We start from the raw sequence: 21,163 nt of genomic DNA, 5'->3' as shown, positions 1-21,163 counted from the left end.
TCTCATGCGCCTGATTTTTCTTGTTGTGTCAGTTGATTCCACGCAGCCCGAGGCCAAATATGTCGATGATGTGAGAAGTGCCAACGACAAGCGTCGACTACGGCCGGGCCGAGCCGTGTACGAGCGGGCCGGGAGCCGGCGATAGCTGGTGAGAGTGAGTAAGAAACTTAACGAGGTGTCGACGGGTGGGGGTGGGGGCAAAGCCATTGAGGCGAGGCTTAGAGGGATGACCGGGGTGGCAACCTGCACGATGGTGGGGCAGGAAGAGGGGAGGGCGGGGCGGCAATGGCCGCAGAAGGGAGGAGGAAGGGGGGAGGTGATTCAAGTTAGCATGCTTGTAGGGTGCTTGCTGTCTTGCTGAAAGTGATAGTTGCCCATGTCCATCTTTACTGATAATATGTTAGCTAGATGCTCTGAACTTGATTGCTTAATTATTGGTATGACCAACTGTCAGGAGTGCTTGTTACTACATTGTCACTCACGCCGATTTGTTTGTCACAACAATCACATGCTTCTTATTGGCAACGAAAAGAAGCAGTCCTATCTAAGCTAAGAGACAAATAGCAAAGTATGGGACACAACGTTTTGGCTCTCGGGTGCATTTGCAGATGAGGTGAACAGTAAATATGTTTGAAATAGTAAAAAAAAATCAGATTTTTTTGTCATGCTAGATGCTCACGTGTGTGAAGTCCATGCCAAATTTCGTGGAGCTTGGACATTTCAGTAGCTCTCGGCAAAAAAAAATTAGGTTTGTAAGAAAGTTTACTGTTCACATTTTTTTAATCGATTTTGTCTTTTTTGCCATGAGCTCCTCAGATGTCTGAACAAGTTAAAATTTGACACGAACGTCATGCATTGGAACATATTCCACCTAAAAGAATTTCAGAATGTTTTAATGGTTTTAGTATTTATTTGAATTTACTGTTTACTGGGTGGAGATGAGTCTGGGCACCGAATTGTGAATATATGCGAAGTATGCTTCTTATTTGCATATATAGACGGATAGGTATTTCCCAGCAAGACCTGGTAATATGTATCTAGCATGCGTGCTGGCAAACAAATAGATATATGATTCTGGTTTTGCTAAATCACACGCGCCTGAATTTTTTTTGGTTGTGTCGGTCGATTCCATTTAGCCCGTGGCCAAAAATGGGGACAACATGAGGAGCGCCAACGACGAGCGCAGTCCATCACGAGGCCGAGTCGTGTACGAGCGGGAGCCGGCGATAGCTGGCAGAAGCAAGTAAGAAACTTTAGGGGGGGTGCTGTTGGGGGCTCGCGAGAGTTGTTCATGTGGGCGGGGCTTAGAGGGATGGCCAATGCGGCGGCCAGCAAAATAGTGGGAGGAGGTCGAGGGGACGGGGTTGGCAGGTGGTTACTATTGGGTCAGTCAGAAGCTGCACGAGGAAGAAGATGAACATGAATGGTTGAAGGAAAAGGAGATCTGGCTGCACATTCTTGATCATCAAACTTCTATTTATTTCCAACTCAATGATTACAACTCGATACTAGAACAAAGATGACTCTATATGAATGCCTCCGGCGGTGTACCGGGATATGAAATGAACCAAGAGTGACATGTATGAAAGAATTATGAACGGTGGCTTTGCCACAAATACTATGTCAACTACATGATCATGCTAAGCAATATGACAATAATGAATGTGTTATGATGAACGAAATAATGGAAAGTTGCATGGCAATATATCTCGGAATGGCTATGGAAATGCCATAATAGGTAGTTATGGTAGATGTTTTGAGGAACATACAAGGAGGTTTATGTGTGAAAGAGCGTATCATATCACGGGGTTTGGATGCACCGGCGAAGTTTGCGTCAACTCTCAATGTGAGAAAGGGCAATGCACGGTACCGAAGAGGCTAGTAAGTATGGAAGGGTGAGAGTGCGTATAATCCATGGACTCAACATTAGTCATAAAGAACTCATATACTTATTGCAAAAATCTAGAAGTCATCAAAAACCTCGGTACTACGCGCATGCTTCTAGGGGTATAGATTGGTAGGAAAAGATCATCGCTCGTCCCCGACCGTCACTCATAAGAAAGACAATCAAATAACGCCTCATGTTTCTAATTTGTTGCATAACGTTTACCATACGTGCATGCTACGAGACTTGCAAACTTCAACATAAGTATTTCTCAATTTCACAACTACTCAACTAGCACGACTTTGATATTATTACCTCCATATCTCAAAACAATCATTAAGCATCAAACTTCTCTTAGTATTCAAAATATTCTTAAGAAAATTTTACTAACTTTGAATACCTAGCATATTAGGATTTTAAACAAATTACCATGCTATTAAGACTCTCAAAATAATCTAAGTGAAGCATGAGAGATCAATAGTTTCTATAAAACAAATCCACCACCGTGCTCTAAAAGATATAAGTGAAGTACTAGAGCAATACTATATAACTCAAAAGATATAAGCGAAGCACATAGAGTATTCTAACAAATTCCAAATCATGTATGGCTCTCTCAAAAGGTGTGTACAGCAAGGATGATTGTGGTAAACTAAAAAGCAAAAGACTCAAATAATACAAGACGCTCCAACCAAAACACATATTATGTGGCGAATAAAAATATAACTCCAAGTAAAGTTACCGATAGAAATAGACAAAAGAGGGGATGCCTTCCGGGGCATCCCCAAGCTTTGGCTTTTAGGTGTCCTTAGATTATCTTGGGGGTGCCATGGACATCCCCAATCTTAGGCTCTTGCCACTCCTTGTTTCATAATTCATCAAATCTTTACCCAAAATTTGAAAACTTCACAACACAAAATTTAAAGTAGAAAATCTCGTGAGCTCCGTGAGCGAAAGAAAATAAAAGACCACTTCAAGGTACTGTAATGAACTCATTATTTATTTATACTAGTGTTATACCTACTGTATTCCAACTTCTCTATGGTTTATAAACTATTTTACTAGCCATATATTCATCAAAATAAGCAAACAACACACGAAAAATAGAATCTGTCAAAAACAAAACAGTCTGTAGTAATCTGTAGTTAGCGCAAGATCTGGAACCCCAAAAATTCTAAAATAAATTTCTGGACGTGAGGAATTTATAAATTAATTATCTGCAAAAAGAATTAACTAAATATCAGTTTCCAAATAAAAATGGCAGTAGTTCTCGTGAGCACTAAAGTTTCTGTTTTTTACAGCAAGTTCAACAAGACTTTTTCCAAGTCTTCCCAACGGTTCTACTTGGCACAAACATTAATTAAACACAAAAAACATAACCAAAACAGAGGCTAGATAAAATATTTATTACTAAACAGGAGCAAAAATCAAGGAATAAAAATAAAATCGGGTTGCCTCCCAACAAGCGCTATCGTTTAACGCCCCTAACTAGGCATAACAAGTAAGAATAGATCTAGGTATTGCCATCTTTGGTAGGAAATTTTTCAATGAGGCATCTATCATCTTTAGGAATTTCTTTCTTTTTATTAATTATCAAACTTTTAGGCACAAGATCGCAAAATTCATTTGTAACAAATGGTTCCTTAATGATAGCAAAAAAATTGGGATGAATACTTATAGATTTGAGATCCGCATTTTCCTTAGATGATTCACCCTTATTTTTAGGAACGTACATAAGCTTGGCAACTTTAGTGGAAGGACTTGGAGTATTCTTTACGGAAGAAAAAGCGGTTCCCAAGTTGGTAATAATATTCTCAAGTTTATCGATCCTAACGGAATCATGATTTATTTTCTCATTAACTATGGGTTCCTTTTCTTTAATATCTTTCAATGTAACTCCTAATTTAGATCCATATTGAGAGATTCGGTTGTGGATCTTTTTATCCAAACTTTCAATTAATTCTACGGTAGCAACCTTATTTTCAATAATGTCAAGCTTTTGCATTACATGCTCCAAAGTTAATATAGTTCCATTAACCAAGAGAGGGGGTGAGCAAAATAAATCTAACATAGCATTATAAGAATCAAAAGTATGGCTACCCAAAAAGTTCCCTTCGGTAATAGTATCAAGAACATAACGGTGCCAAGGAGTAATGCCTACATAAAAAATGCGAAGAAGAACGGAAGTAGATTGCTTTCTAGTAGATCTATTTTGAGCATTGCAAATTCTATACCAAGCATCTTTTAGATTTTCTCCCTCCCTTTGCTTAAAATTTAGAATTTCATTCTCAGGAGATAACGGAGAAGATAAGGGCCTAGCGATAACGACAAGCAAACAAACTAACACAAGCAAACAAAAAGAAAGCGGGCAAATAGAGGCAAATAGAGAAAGAGAGGGAGGATAGAGAGAGAGGGCGAATAAAACGGTAAGGGTGAAGTGGGGGAGAGAAAAACGAGAGGCAAATGGCAAATTATGTAATGCGGGAGATAAGGGTATGTGATGGGTACTTGGTATGTTGACTTTTGCGTAGACCTCCCTGTTGGGGAACGTAGTAATTTCAAAAAAATTCCTACGCACACGCAAGATCATGGTGATGCATAGCAACGAGAGGGGAGAGTGTTGTCTACGTACCCTCGTAGACCGACAGCGGAAGCGTTATAACAATACGGTTGATGTAGTCGTACGTCTTCACGGCCCGACCGATCAAGCACCGAAACTACGGCACCTCTGAGTTTTAGCACACGTTCAGCTCGATGACGATCCCCGGACTCCGATCCAGCAAAGTGTCAGGGTAGAGTTCCGTCAGCACGACGGCGTGGTGACGATCTTGATGTACTACCGTCGCAGGGCTTCGCCTAAGCACCGCTACAATATTATCGAGGATTATGGTGAAAGGGGGCACCGCACACGGCTAAGAATATGATCACGTGGATCAACTTGTGTCTAGGGGTGCCCCCTGCCCCCGTATATAAAGGAGCAAGGGGAGGAGGCGGGCCGGCCCCTATTGGCGCGCCAGGAGGAGTCCTCCTCCTAGTAGGAGTAGGACTCCTACTAGGAGGGGGAAGGAAGTGGGGAGGGAGAAGGAAAGGGGGGCGCCGCCCCCCTCTCCTAGTCCAATTCGGACCAGGGGGGAGGAGGCGCGCGGCCCACCCTGGCTGCCCCTCTCTCTCTCCACTAAGGCCCGTATGGCCCATTACTTCTCCCGGTAGGGTTCCGGTAACCCTCCGGCTCTCCGGTTTTCTTCGAAATCACCCGGAACATTTCCGGTGTCCGAATATAGCCGTCTAATATATCAACCTTTATGTCTAGACCATTTCGAGACTCCTCGTTATGTCCGTGATCACATCCGGGACTCCGAACTAACTTTGATACATCAAAACTCATAAACTCATAATATAACTGTCATCGAAACCTTAAGCGTGCGGACCCTACGGGTTCGAGAACAATGTAGACATGACCGAGACACGTCTCCGGTCAATAACCAATAGAAGAACCTGGATGCTCATATTGGCTCCTACATATTCTACGAAGATCTTTATCGGTCAGACCGCATAACAACATACGTTGTTCCCTTTGTCATCGGTATTTTACTTGCCCGAGATTCGATCGTCGGTATCTCAATACCTAGTTCAATCTCGATACCGGCAAGTCTCTTTACTCGTTTCGTAATACATCATCTCGCAACTAACTCATTAGTTGAAATGCTTGCAAGGCTTATGTGATGTGCATTATCGAGAGGGCCCAGAGATACCTCTCACAATCGGAGTGACAAATCCTAATCTCGAAATACACCAACCCAACATGTACCTTTGGATACACCAGAGCTCCTTTATAATCACCCAGTTACGTTGTGACGTTTGGTAGCACACAAAGTGTTCCTCCGGCAAACGGGAGTTGCATAATCTCATAGTCATAGGAACATGTATAAGTCATGAAGAAAGCAATAGCAACATACTAAACGATCGGGTGCTAAGCTAATGGAATGGGTCATGTCAATCACATCATTCTTCTAATGTGACCCCGTTAATCAAATAACAACTCTTTTGTTCATGGTTAGGAAACATAACCATCTTCGATTAACGAGCTAGTCAAGTAGAGGCATACTAGTGACACTCTCTTTGTCTATGTATTCACACATGTATTATGTTTCCGGTTAATACAATTCTAGCATGAATAATAAACATTTATCATGATATAAGGAAATAAATAATAACTTTATTATTGCCTCTAGGGCATATTTCCTTCAGTCTCCCACTTGCACTAGAGTCAATAATCTAGTTCACATCGCCATGTGATTCAACACTAATAGTTCACATCACCATGTGATTAACACCCATAGTTCACATCGTCATGTGACCTATACCCAAAGGGTTTACTAGAGTCAATAATCTAGTTCACATCGTTTATGTGATTAACACCCAAAGAGTACTAAGGTGTGAGCATGTTTTGCTTGTGAGATAATATTAGTCAATGGGTCTGTCACATACAAATCCGTAAGTATTTTGCGAATTCTATGTCTACAATGCTCTGCACGGAGCTACTCTAGCTAATTGCTCCCACTTTCAATATGTATCTAGATCGAGACTTAGAGTCATCCAGATCTGTGTCAAAACTTGCATCGACGTAACTTTTTACGACAAACCTTTTGTCACCTCCATAATTGAGAAATATTTCCTTATTCCACTAAGGATAATTTTGACCATTGTCCAGTAATCTACTCTTAGATCACTATTGTACTCCCTTACTTAACACATTGTAGGGTATACAATAGATCTGGTACACAGCATGGCATACTTTATAGAACCTATGGCTGAGGCATAGGGAATGACTTTCATTCTCTTTCTATCTTCTGCCGTGGTCGGGCTTTGAGTCTTACTCAATTTCACACCTTGTAACACAGCCAAGAACTCTTTCTTTGACTGTTCCATTTTTGAACTACTTCAAAATATTGTCAAGGTATGTACTCATTGAAAAAACTTATCAAGCGTCTTTATCTATCTCTATAGATCTTGATGCTTAATATGTAAGCAGCTTCACCGAGGTCTTTCTTTGAAAAACTTCTTTCAAAATACTCCTTTATGCTTTGCAGAATAATTCTACATTATTTCCGATCAACAATGTGTCATTCACATATACTTATCAGAAATGTTGTAGTGCTCCCACTCACTTTCTTGTAAATACAGGCTTCACCGCAAGTCTGTATAAAACTATATGCTTTGATCATACTATCAAAGCTTTTATTCCAACTCCGAGAGGCTTGCACCAGTCCATAAATGGATCGCTGGAGCTTGCACACTTTGTTAGCTCCTTTTGGATCGACAAAACCTTCCGGCTGCATCATATACAACTCTTCTTCCAGGAATCCATTCAGGAATGCAGTTTTGACATCCATTTGCTGGATTTCATAAAATGCGGCAATTGCTAACATGATTCGGACAGACTTAAGCATAGATACGAGTGAGAAACTCTCATCGTAGTCAACACCTTGAACTTGTCGAAAACCTTTTTGCGATAATTCTAGCTTTGTAGATAGTAACACTACTATCAGCGTCCGTCTTCCTCTTGAAGATCCATTTAATCTCAATGGCTCGCCGATCATTGGGCAAGTCAATCAAAGTCCATACTTTGTTCTCATACATGGATCTCATCTTAGATTTCATGGCCTCAAGCCATTTCACGGAATCTGGGCTCATCATCGCTTCCTCATAATTCGTAGGCTCGTCATGGTCAAGTAACATGACCTCTAGAACTGGATTACCGTACCACTCTGGTGTGGATCTCACTCTGGTTTATCTACGAGGTTCGGTAGTAACTTGATCTGAAGTTACATGATCATCATCATTAGCTTCCTCACTAATCGGTCTAGTAGTCACAGGAACAGATTTCTGTGATGAACTACTTTCTAATAAGGGAGCAAGTACAGTTACCTCATCAAGTTCTACTTTCCTCCCACTCACTTCTTTCGAGAGAAACTCCTTCTCTGGAAAGGATCCATTCTCAGCAAAGAATATCTTGCCTTCGGATCTGTGATAGAAGGTGTACCCAACAATTTCTTTTGGGTATCCTATGAAGACGCACCTCTCCGATTTGGGTTTGAGCTTATCAGGTTGAAACATTTTCACATAAGCATTGCAACCTCAAACTTTAAGAAACAAAAACTTTGGTTTCTTGCCAAACCACAGTTCAGATTGTGTCGTCTCAATGGACTTAGATGGTGACTTAGATGGTGCCCTTCTAAACGTGAATGCAACTGTCTTTAATGCATAACCCCAAAACAATATTGGTAGATCGGTAAGAGACGTCATAGATCGCACCATATCTAATAAAGTACGGTTATGACGTTCGGACACACCATTATGTTGTGGTGTTCCAGGTGGCGTGAGTAGTGAAACTATTTTACATTGTTTTTAACTAAAGGCCAAACTCGTAACTCAAATATTTTACTTCTGCGACCATATCGTAGAAACTTTCATTTTTGTTACGATGATTCTCCACTTCACTCTGAAATTCTTTAAACTTTTCAAATGTTTCATACTTGTGTTTCATCAAGTAGATATACTCATATCTGCTCAAATCATCTGTGAAGATCAGAAAATAATGATACCTGCCACGAGCCTCAATATTCATCGGACCACATACATCAGTATGTATGATTTCCAACAAATCTGTTGCTCGCTCCATTGTACTAGAGGACGGAGTCTTAGTCATCTTGCCCATGAGGCATGGTTCGCAAGCATCAACTGATTCATAATCAAGTGATTCCAAAAGCCCATCAGTATGGATTTTTTTAATGCGCTTTACACCAATATGACCTAAACGGCAGTGCCACAAATAAATTGCACCATCATTATTAACTTTGCATCTTTTGGTTTCAATATTATGAATATGTGTATCACTATGATCGAGATCCAACGAACCATTTTCATTGGGTGTGTAACCATATAAGGTTTTATTCATGTAAACAGAACAACAATTTATTCTCTTACTTAAATGAATAACTGTATTGCAATAAACATGATCAAATCACATTCATGCTCAACGCAAACACCAAATAATACTTATTTAGGTTCAACACTAATCCCAAAAGTATAAGGAGTGTGCAATGACGATCATATCAATCTTGGAACCACTTCCAACACACATCATCACTTCACCCTTAACTAGTCTCTGTTTATTCTGCAACTCCCGTTTCGAGTTACTAATCTTAGCAACTGAACTAGTATCAAATACTGAGGGGTTGCTATAAACACTAGTAAAGTACACATCAATAACATGTATATCAAATATACTTATGTTCACTTTGACATCCTTCTTATTCGCCAATCACTTGGGATAGTTCCGCTTCCAGTGACCAGTCCCTTTGCAGTAGAAGCACTCAGTTTCAGGCTTAGGTCCAGACTTGGGTTTTTCACTTGAGCAGCAACTTGCTTGCCGTTCTTCTTGAAGTTCCCCTTTCTTCCCTTTGCCCTTTTCTTGAAATTAGTGATCTTGTCAACCATCAACACTTGATGTTTTTCTCGATTTCTACCTTCGTCAATTTCAGCATTATGAAGAGCTTGGGAATCGTTTCCGTTATCCCTTGCATATCATAGTTCATCACGAAGTTCTACTAACTTGGTGATGGTGACTAGAGAATTCTGTCAATCACTATTTTATCTGGAAGATTAACTCCCACTTGATTCAAGAAATTGTAGTACCCAGACAATCTGAGCAAATGCTCACTAGTTGAGCGATTCTCCTCCATCTTTTAGCTATAAAACTTGTTGGAGACTTCATATCTCTCAACTCGGGTATTTGCTTGAAATATTAACTTCAACTCCTGGAACATCTCATATGGTCTATGACGTTCAAAACGTCTTTGAAGTCCCGATTCTAAGCCTTTAAGCATGATGCACTAAACTATCAAGTAGTCATCATATTGAGCTAGCCAAACGTTCATAATGTCTACATCTGCTCCTGCAATAGGTCTGTCACCTAGCGGTGCATCAAGGACATAATTCTTCTGTGCAGCAATGAGGATAAACCTCAGATCACGGATCCAATGCGCATCATTGCCACTAACATCTTTCAACAAAATTTTCTCTAGGAACATATCAAAATAAACATATGAAAGCAACAACACGAGCTATTGATCTACAACATAGATATGCTAATACTACCAGGACTAAGTTCATGATAAATTAAAGTTCAATTAATCATATTACTAAAGAACTCCCACTTAGATAGACATCCTTCTAATCCTCTAAGTGATTACGTGATCCAAATCAACTAAACCATGTCCGATCATCACGTGAGATGGAGTAGTTTCATTGGTGAACATCGCTATGTTGATCATATCTACTATATGATTCACGCTCGACCTTTCGGCCTCCGTGTTCCGAGGCCATACCTGTATATGCTTGGCTCGTCAAGTATAACCTGAGTATTCTGCATGTGCAACTGTTTTGCATCCGTTGTATTTGAACGTAGAGCCTATCACACCCGATCATCACGTGGTGTCTCAGCACGAAAAACTTTCGCAACGGTGCATACTCAGGGAGAACACTTCTTGATAATTAGTGAGAGATCATCTTAAAGTGCTACCGTCAATCAAAGCAAGATAAGATGCATAAAAGATAAACATCACATGCAATCAATATAAGTGATATGATATGGCCATCATCATCTTGTGCTTGTGATCTCCATCTTCGAAGCACCGTCGTGATCACCATCGTCACCGGCGCGACACCTTGATCACCATCGTAGCATCGTTGTCGTCTCGCCAATCTTATGCTTCCATGACTATCGCTACTGCTTAGTGATAAAGTAAAGCATTACAGCGCAATTGCATTGCATACAATAAAGCGACAACCATATGGCTCCTGCCAGTTGTCGATAACTTGGTTACAAAACATGATCATCTCATACAATAAAATTTAGCATCATGTCTTGACCATATCACATCACAATATGCCCTGATAAACAAGTTAGACGTCCTCTACTTTGTTGTTGCAAGTTTTACGTGGCTGCTACGGGCTTAAGCAAGAACCAATCTTACCTACGCATCAAAACCACAACGATAGTTTGTCAAGTTGGTGCTGTTTTAACCTTCGCAAGGACCGGGCGTAGCCACACTCAGTTCAACTAAAGTTGGAGAAACTGTCACCCGCTAGCCACCTTTGTGCAAAGCACATCGGGAGAACCGGTCTCGTGTAAGCGTACGCGTAATGTCGGTCCGGGCCGCTTCGTCCAACAATACCGCCGAGCCAAAGTATGACATTCTGGTAAGCAGTATGACTTATATTGCCCACAACTCACTTGTGTTCTACTCATGCATATAACATCAACACATAGAACCTGGGCTCGGATGCCACTGTTGGGGAACGTAGTAATTTCAAAAAAAATCCTACGCACACGCAAGATCATGGTGATGCATAGCAACGAGATAGGAGAGTGTTGTCTATGTACCCTCGTAGACCGACAACGGAAGCGTTACAACAACGCGGTTGATGTAGTCATACGTCTTCACGGCCTGACCGATCAAGCACCGAAACTACGGCACCTCCGAGTTTTAGCACATGTTCAGCTCGATGACGATCCCCGGACTCCGATCCAGCAAAGTGTCGGGGTAGAGTTCCGTCAGCACGACGGCGTGGTGACGATCTTGATGTACTACCGTCGCAGGGCTTCGCCTAAGCACCGCTACAATATTATCTAGGATTATGGTGGAAGGGGGCACCGCACACGGCTAAGAATATGATCACGTGGATCAACTTGTGTCTAGGGGTGCCCCTGCCCCCGTATATAAAGGAGCAAGGGGAGGAGGCCGGCCGGCCCCTATTGGCGCGCCAGGAGGAGTCCTCCTCCTAGTAGGAGTAGGACTCCTACTAGGAGGGGGAAGGAAGTGGGGAGGGAGAAGGAAAGGGGGCGCCGCCCCCCTCTCCCAGTCCAATTCGGACCAGGGGGGAGGAAGCGCGCGGCCCACCCTGGCTGCCCCTCTCTCTCTCCACTAAGGCCCATATGGCCCATTACTTCTCCCGGTACGGTTCCGGTAACCCTCCGGCTCTCCAGTTTTCTCCGAAATCACCCGGAACACTTCTGATGTCCGAATATAGCCGTCTAATATATCAATCTTTATGTCTCGACCATTTCGAGACTCCTCGTTATGTCCGTGATCACATCTGGGACTCCGAACTAACTTCGGTACATCAAAACTCATAAACTCATAATATAACTGTCATCGAAACCTTAAGCGTGCGGACCCTACGGGTTCGAGAACAATGTAGACATGACCGAGACACGTCTCCGGTCAATAACCAATAGCGGAACCTGGATGCTCATATTGGCTCCTATATATTCTACGAAGATCTTTATCGGTCAGACCGCATAACAACATACGTTGTTCCCTTTGTCATCGGTATTTTACTTGCCCGAGATTCTATCGTCGGTATCTCAATACCTAGTTCAATCTTGATACCGGCAAGTCTCTTTACTCGTTTCGTAATACATCATCTCGCAACTAACTCATTAGTTGAAATGCTTGCAAGGCTTATGTGATGTGCATTACCGAGAGGGCCCAGAGATACCTCTCCGACAATCGGAGTGACAAATCCTAATCTCGAAATACGCCAACCCAACATATACCTTTGGAGACACCTGTAGAGCTCCTTTATAATCACCCAGTTACGTTGTGACGTTTGGTAGCACACAAAGTGTTCCTCCGGCAAACGCGAGTTGCATAATCTCATAGTCATAGAACATGTATAAGTCACGAAGAAAGCAATAGCAACATACTAAACGATCGGGTGCTAAGCTAATGGAATGGGTCATGTCAATCACATCATTCTTCTAATGATGTGATCCCGTTAATCAAATAACAACTCTTTTGTTCATGGTTAGGAAACATAACCATCTTCGATTAATGAGCTAGTCAAGTAGAGGCATACTAGTGACACTCTGTTTGTCTATGTATTCACACATGTATTATGTTTCCGGTTAATACAATTCTAGCATGAATAATTAACATTTATCATGATATAAGGAAATAAATAATAACTTTATTATTGTCTCTAGGGCATATTTCCTTCACTCCCCGTCAACGGTGCCAGAAATCCTTCTTGCTACCTCTTAAGCACTGCGTTGGTTTTCCCCAAAGAGGAAGGGATGATGCAGCAAAGTAGCGTAAGTATTTCCTTCAGTTTTTGAGAACCAAGGTATCAATCCAGTAGGAGGCTACGCGCGAGTCCCTCCTACCTGCACAAAACAAATAAATTCTCGCAACCAACGCAAATAGGGGTTGTTAATCCCTATAAGGTCACTTATGAGAGTGAGATCTCATAGATATGATAAGATAATATTTTTGGTATTTTTATGATAAAGGTGCAAAGTAAAATAAAGGCAAAGTAAATAGCAAAGGAAATAACGAAGTAGTAGGAGATCAATATGATAAAGATAGACCCGAAGGCCATAGGTTTCACTAGTGGCTTCTCTCAAGAGCATAAGTATTCTACGGTGGGTGAACAAATTACTGTTGAGCAATTGACAGAATTGAGGATAGTTATGAGAATATCTAGGTATGATCATGTATATAGGCATCAGATCCGAGACAAGTAGACCGACTCCTGCCTGCATCTACTACTATTACTCCACTCATCGACCGCTATCCAGCATGCATCTAGAGTATTAAGTTAAAAACAGAGTAACGCCTTAAGTAAGATGACATGATGTAGAGGGATAGACTCATGCAATATGAAGAAAACCCCATCTTGTTATCCTCGATGGCAACAATACAATACGTGTCTTGCTGCCCCTACTGTCGCTGGGAAAGGACACCGCAAGATTGAACCCAAAGCTAAGCACTTCTCCCATTGCAAGAAAGATCAATCTAGTAGGCCAAACCAAACTGATAATTCGAAGAGACTTGCAAAAATAACCAATAATACATAAAAGAATTCAGAGAAGATTCAAATATTGTTCATAGATAGACTTGATCCTAAACTCACAATTCATCGGTCTCAACAAACACACCGTAAAAAGAAGATTACATCTAATAGTTCTCCACAAGAAAGGGGGAGAACATTGTATTGAGATCGAAAAAGAGAGAAGAAGCCATCTAGCTACTAACTATGGACCCGTAGGTCTGAGGTAAACTACTCACACTTCATCGGAGGGGCTATGGTGTTGATGTAGAGGCCCTCCGTGATCGATGCCCCCTCCGGCGGAGCTCCGGAACATGCCCCAAGATGGGATCTCGTGGATACAGAAAGTTGCAGCGGTGGAATTAGGGTTTTGGCTCCGTATCTGATCATTTGGTGGTACGTGGATATATATAGGAGGAAGGAGTACGCCGCTGGAGCAACAGGGGGCCCACAAGGGTGGAGGGCGCGCCTGGTGGGGGTAGGCGCGCCCCCCTACATCGTGGCCTCCTGTTTCCTTTCTTGACGTAGGGCCCAAGTCTTCTGGGTCTTGTTCGTTGAGAAAATCACGTTGATTTCATTCCGTTTGGACTCGGCTTGATATTCCTTTTCTCCGAAACCCTAAAACAGGCAAAAACATCAATTCTGGGCTGGGCCTTCGGTTAATAGGTTAGTCCCAAAAATAATATAAAAGTGGATAATAAAGCCTAATAATGTCCAAAACAGTAGATAATATAGCATGGAGCAATCAAAAATTATAGATACGTTGGAGACATATCAGATGCGTATTAAGTTATGGAAACATTTGGGATCATTCGACGGACTGCAGCACAATGTCGACCGCTTCGTTCACTCGACACGTGTCCTGGTGGGGACCATGATAGTTCCATCTTCATCTTATCCCCATCATCAAGAATAGCTCAACCATTCTTCACCTTGATTGCACGCAGCAGCCTCTCCACATCCCGCGAGGCCAACCACCACATCCACTCCTTGAGGCGCATCATCCTCTTCCTAAGCGGTGAGCTCCGTCATCACACACACACTTACCCTGGACGCAGAATGTGAGCCAGGGCGCAGCTCCCTGTGCATCCCTCGTCGAGATCCACATCAAGTCGCCCACCACGCCATTGCTGCGAGAGGGGCCCATCTTCTGCAACATGTGAGCGGCGCGCTACTCTGACATGCTTCTGCAACAATGGATGTGGTGCTACTCGGGCATCTTTGTGCTCTATTGTGGTGAGCGGCGGCGTGCTCAGAGCAAAAGGGATTTTGTTGCTCTCGCAACACAAGCCAAGTTTGCAATTGCAATAACTGCAACACGAGTGGTGTTGCGATGGCGCCAACAGCCAGCAGTAGCCGATTTTAGGGATTTTTGTTGCAACTGCACCAAAGGCCTTATTTTGGAAAGGAAGAAAACGATTCGGATATATCACAACAAGAAGGGAAACCCCGCTTGGAGAGATTGCAACAGGACGCGCATACACTCACCTCTGTGAACACACACATGCATACCCTACTCCTATGAACACCTCCGAAAGACTGAGCCGGCATATCATCTTGAAATTGACGAAGTCACCGTAGGCACCTCGTCATCGACGGGAACGTCTCCTCCCACTAAACGCGCATCGCCGGAAATTCTGAAATAAATCCAGAAATAAATGCGAGCAACAGGACTTGAACCTGATGAGCTGGGATACCACAATTCCTCTAACCATCCAACCACAGTTAAGTTGGCAGCACAAACTGCATGAAAAAAATGTGTTAAAAAAACCCGCAAAGGACCACGGTCCCCGTACATGTACGTTGCGTTACGTGCCCAGCCTAGCTGCAAATAGTATTTGTACGTATACGTTGCGGTCCGTTGGATCGGACGGACGACGCAAGCCCTGCGCCGTGCCGTGCGAGACTTGAAGCGTGAGCGTGTGAGCTCACGCACGCATGGACCAGCCTAGCCTAGCCGCTACTCGCAGCACTGCTCATTGATTGATTTCGACGACGCAAGTCAAATGCCGATCGAGAGCAGTGCAGTGCAGCACTGCACCAGCGGGGATACATTTGGTGTAGGTCCGTATCAGCAGGAGTAGAGTTGGTACGTACACCGCCATGCATGGGAATGGAATGTATGACGCGCTCGTACGTACCGCCGTATGTGTGTACCAGGCTTGAACTTTGATGAAGTGCGGCCGCCCCATATTAACTTCAGGGATATGTAACCAAGAAGGTACGCAGTGCGGCTTAGAAGGGTGCTTGGATACGTTTTAGTCCCATGATTAAAAGTAGTGGTACTAAAACTTGATAGCCTCACCCATACTTGGATACAAATACTAAATAGACTAAAATGTGTTAATGAGCATTTATTATCCTCCAAACCCTTCAATCCCGAACTCGCATGTGTTAAAGGAGAGGAGTTAAATGAGGAGAGAGAGGACTAATCCATATTTTAGTAGGGTTCCCCTGACTAAATTTTTTTAGTCTCAAGACTAGTTCTAGCCTCTCTTTAGTCAGGGATGATTGGAATTTAGCCTCTAAAAGAGACTAGTTTTAGTCAGACTAAAAATAGTCCCTGGATCCAAGCATGGCCTCAGGCTCGAGAGAGCTTCAGCTAGATCTTGTTTCTCTCCGCGTTTTTGACGAACTCCTATCCTGCCGCACTTGATAACTGTAAACTGTACGGCATGAGGTGAGATGAGACGGTCGGTCGGTCGGCGTGCAGTTCAACTTCAATCACTGCGTGCTCTCCGTCTCCTGGGGTTTGGCGCGTGCATGAGCTAGCTGCTAGTCCCCAGTCCCAGGGCAGGCCACCGCTGCTGCACGAGCCGGCGCGCAGGTCGCCGTAGCCGAGGTCCCGGCTGATCGAGATGCGGCGATCGCGCCGAAAAGGCGAGCACACGTCCTGCGCCAGAGCGCGGACCCGGGCGCGCGCCGGCGCCTTCCGGGCCGGCCACGGCCTCGGCCAGACGCTCTGGCATGGCAGCTAGCCACAGTAATCACGTCGATCAGCTCACACATGGACGGCAGGAGGAGCATGAGCTCCAGCCAGCTGCGCGTGGTCCAGTAGGCCGCCGAGATCCAAGATCGTCCTCCTCCTCCTCCGGAGAGCACAGTTTTCTTTTTCTTGTGAGTTGGAGAGTACAGTGCTGTTGATTTCTCTCCCGGGCAGGCATGCAGACGCGGGGAGTACCATGGGGCTGGCGAATTTTTACGAGCCGCGTGCCAGCCCGTGTCCTGCTGGGCCCCTGCCCGAGGACCGGCAAGCGGGTGTACGCGTACGCGCATGCACGCGTGCACGCGGCGCGGTCCGTCGTCCGTCCGGCGACGCGATGGAACGGGGAGGGTGGAAACCTGTCCCGAACGGGCCAACATCGGATGCTCGTCCACCAGCCCGACGTAGCGTCGTCATGCAGACACTCGCCGCTGCTGGTGCGCCGGTGGACCGTACGATGGACCTACTAAGAATCCCACCGCCCCACGATCGAGACCGCCTGCTCGGGACGATCGATCTGACTGGTGAGGTTACTCGTTCCTGTGCCTGATACGGATAGTCCACTCCACGAAGCGCGGGGCCCCGCTCGTTTGTCTTGCGCGCGCGCGAGAGCCCCCACTTTCCGCTTTCCGGAAGGCGCTTCCAGGGTTAGGGTTTCTCGCGGAAACCAGACGAACGCCAGATCCGGTCCAACGAGGTGTGCCATGCCCGCCCACACACACACACACCCAAGGAGCAGGAGCAGCATCATCATCCACGACTCGGTACCGTTTCCTCGTGGGCAACAACAACGAGAGGTACTCGCACCACGACGGCGTCCACAAAAGTCATGTACGTAGTAGGAGCAGCATCAAAGCGAACAGTCTGCAGGAACAGGAGGAAATAAACCGCCATCAACGCCACGTCGAGCGTGGCGTCAACTCATCACTTAATACTCTGCAGGGCGACGGAATGTGGCCCTGTAGACCTAGCTAGCTAGCGGTAGTAGTAGTAGTAATGGCCAGCTTCACATCCATGGGTTGACCTCTGCGGGCAATCATGGAACGCGGCGCGTGTTGCAGACGAACTAACGTTGACAGGCCACCTGCTTTGCTTGCAAAAATAATCATCCTCCTCCTCTAGAACGACCGAGATGGTGGTGATCGGTTCAACTGGTGGCTTGGGTTTCCTGGGAGTTGACGTGGGCGAGGAACTTGCCGAGCTGGCGGTTGTAGGCGCACGGGCGCTCCAGGTGGAGCAGGTGCCCCGCCTTGGGGATGCCCTGCAGGTAGCACTTCTCGCCCAGCTGCCTGCAAACGCGAATGCACCGTCAGCTTTGCTCAGCTACGTGGCTTTGGTTTTTGGTTGAGCTGGAATGCATGTAGATGTAGTGGAAGCTTACTCTTTCATCTTCTTGGCCAGCTCTATGTCGAAGAGCTTGTCCTCCTCGCCCCAGATCAGCATTATCTTCTGCAACCACGCCAGCAATTCAGTTTTATTTTCAGAAAAAGAATAATTCCATGCTTTTTAATGGATAAACCAAATTCAGCAGCATTTCTTCCTCGAAAAAAACAAATTCAGCGCTAGGTTGCACAAGCAGCAGGTGGTGGCCTAGCTTAGAATTTTTATTTCGAGACATGCCTAGCTTAGATAAAGGGCCCAAGCACTCGGCCCATCTCAGCTTTAGAGCCCACGGACCGCACAGATTAAAAGCCCATAGCCGAGCATTACCGAAGAAACCCTCCTTGGAATAGATATCATTTTGTTCTTCTAACAAAAATGGATCAGCCATTCCTATCTTCAGTCCCTGACTAGCCACAGTGGAAAGTTATATACACTAGCAATATACACATATCCCTAGGCTATGTTACTACCTTCATAATGAGTAGTAGTAATTTAGGTGTGGTGTCATGCAAAGCTTCATTTATTAGATTATAGACTCATATTGCATTGGGAGATGTGATGTTACAGTAAGGCTAGTTGTAATGGGAGTATCATAGGTACTTAGTATCATGCATGCCAACTAGGCAAATTTGATGAGGTGACATAGAATTAAATGAAGAAAGAGAGGGTTGAGTATCATATCATGATACCGTATTATATTAAATGTTGTGCTAGTATGTGTCATGCATGCTAATAAATGAAGATATTAACATATGATACTCCCTCCGTTTTTATTTACTCTGCATATTAGAGTTGACAGAAGTCAAACTTTGCAAAGTTTGATCAACTTTATAGAAAGCAATATAAACATTTACCATAACAAGTCTATATGATGTGAAAGTACATTCGACAATAAATCTAATGGTATTGAGTTGTTATTGTATATGTTAATATTTTTGTTTATAAACTTTGTCAAAGTTTACAAAGCTTGACTTTAACCAAAGCTAATACGCGGACTAAATAAAAACGAAGGGAGTACTATGCATTACGGATGTAGTATCATACACTAGTATCATATGCATGATTCTAGTATATGATAGTTGCCATTACGACTAGCCTAAGTAGCTAAATTACTAGAACTACCTCTCTCGTTATTAACTCATTGACACATAGACAAATTTGTTGAGTTGAACTCAAAGTTACTGTTGAAGTTACTCCCACAAGCATTGCCCATACATATATGTACTCAGTCAACGGTAGGTTGCCTAACGGGAGCAAAGTCACTAATTACGGAGGCAGCTCATTGATAATACTAGTAACATGCTTAAAGAAAAGTTTGCATGGTTCCTAGATGAGCAGAAACTGTCATGCCATGCCATGCCATGCATATAAAGCTGTGATGATGGTGCCATATTTGCAATTGAATTTGGCAGTCGCGCTCACTAGACACTAGGCAACTGATTTCGTTTCAGTCGGGCCTGTGTAAGACAGGCCGGTGAACACAACAATATAGTAGTAGGTGTTGCTTGGTTTGACTTGAGCAAAGGCACTGCTCACTTACCTGCTGGAAAGTCGGCATCTTTGCGTCCATGTTGCTGTCTAGCAACCCCTGCAGCAGCTCCAGCCTCTCCTTCCTGTTCGTGAACATCGCCTACTCATCACCAAAGCAAAACACATATACCTGCATCAGTTAACCACCCAAACTACCCCAACCAACACTGCATATGTGCCCCTCAAAAAAAAACCACTACATATGTGTATTAGTATTTCTAAACATGAGAAATTTCAAGTTACAACAATTCAAGAAAATCAGCATTTGAGTAAGAAAGAAAATGAACTACCATGCCAATTCCAAAATTAACATTCACATTTAGCTAATAAGCAATTCCAAATCAGCATGCATTTAGAGTTTTAGACATATATAGGTGTGCTTGATTGATTACCTTGAGGTAGTCCTTGTACATCCTGTCGGGGAACCACATCTTCCGGTACATGGAGACGGAGAAGAGCGCCTTGAGGCCCTGGAGCGTCTCCGGCATGAGCAGCTCCGCGGAGGACCCGGCGCCGAGCCGCTCCATGGTCTCCCGGTTCACGGCGTCCGTCATGGCCACCACGGACCCGGACACGGCCAGCGACCGCACCAGGTCCGGCCGCGCCTCCGCCAGCTTGAACGCCACCATGCCCCCGTAGCTGAACCCGACCACGTCGCAGCGCGCCACGCCAAGCCGCGCCAGCGCCGCCGCCACGCACCGCGCCTGGAACTCCGGGGACCGGTCGGCGCTGTCCGTCCTGGACGACTTGCCGAAGAAGAGCAGGTCCGGGATGTACACGTTGTAGCGCGACACCAGCACGCCGAAGTTGAACTGGAACGTCACGTTGCCCTCGGCGGCGAAGCCGTGGATGAGGACCACGTTGGGCTTCGCCTCGGGGCCCTTCCTCCTGCTCCCACGACGGCCGCCTGACGGCTTCTTGGCCGCGGCGGCGGCGGCGTCTCCCCCTGTGGCGGCGGCGCTGGCGTCGTGTGGGCTGATGGTGGTGCCCTTCTTGCCGGCGTGGTGCTTGGGAGCCCAGACGTGCATGGTGGTGCCCGGCTCCAGTTCGACGTCGATGGGGCGGAGCCCGGCCAGCCTCATCATGCCCGTCAGCAGCGGCTTCTGCGCCTCGATCAAGTTCACCATCTTCCCTGCGATCTTGCCGTGCCGGCCTACGTGCGTGGCTGGCTGTAGTGTGCTAGCGCGTGACGTTGCGGCTCAGGTGTTTGAACTCGGAGCAGTGGCCGGGCTTGTATTAGTAGGGGAGGAGTGGGGGAGGAGCAGGGGTCAGCTCTCAGCTGTGACATGTGAGAACGCGACGACGGGCGTTGTAACGACCGGTGACGTCGACGGCGGCTACCGACGGCGACTGGCCGGAGGACGGGTGGGAGTTGGGTGGCGATCGAGGGAGGAACAGGGCAGCAGCAAAGAAGGGATCCAACGGGAACAGAGAAGGAACAGGGGGCGGGTTTAGTGGGGTTTAGTGATCTACCACAATCGACACAT

General features: G+C 44.9%; 1 protein-coding gene across 1 annotated transcript; it reads right to left on the bottom strand.

Moving 5' to 3' along the window:
* Positions 1–17,561: 17,561 nt before the first annotated feature.
* LOC119317590 (putative aminoacrylate hydrolase RutD) lies at positions 17,562–20,803 on the bottom strand. The gene is made up of 4 exons (XM_037592073.1): positions 20,069–20,803; positions 19,687–19,776; positions 18,145–18,212; positions 17,562–18,052 (listed from the first exon to the last, which is right to left on the bottom strand). The coding sequence occupies exons 1-4, from the start codon at positions 20,801–20,803 to the stop codon at positions 17,911–17,913; spliced, it is 1,035 nt and encodes a 344-aa protein (XP_037447970.1). The 3' UTR covers positions 17,562–17,910.
* Between the last annotated feature and the right edge of the window lie 360 nt (positions 20,804–21,163).

This window comes from Triticum dicoccoides, chromosome 6A, assembly GCF_002162155.2.
Source record: "Triticum dicoccoides isolate Atlit2015 ecotype Zavitan chromosome 6A, WEW_v2.0, whole genome shotgun sequence".
In the NCBI taxonomy this organism is placed as follows: Eukaryota; Viridiplantae; Streptophyta; class Magnoliopsida; order Poales; family Poaceae; genus Triticum; species Triticum dicoccoides.
Note: the sequence above shows the minus strand (reverse complement) of the source record. Positions and strands in the feature narration are given on the sequence as shown.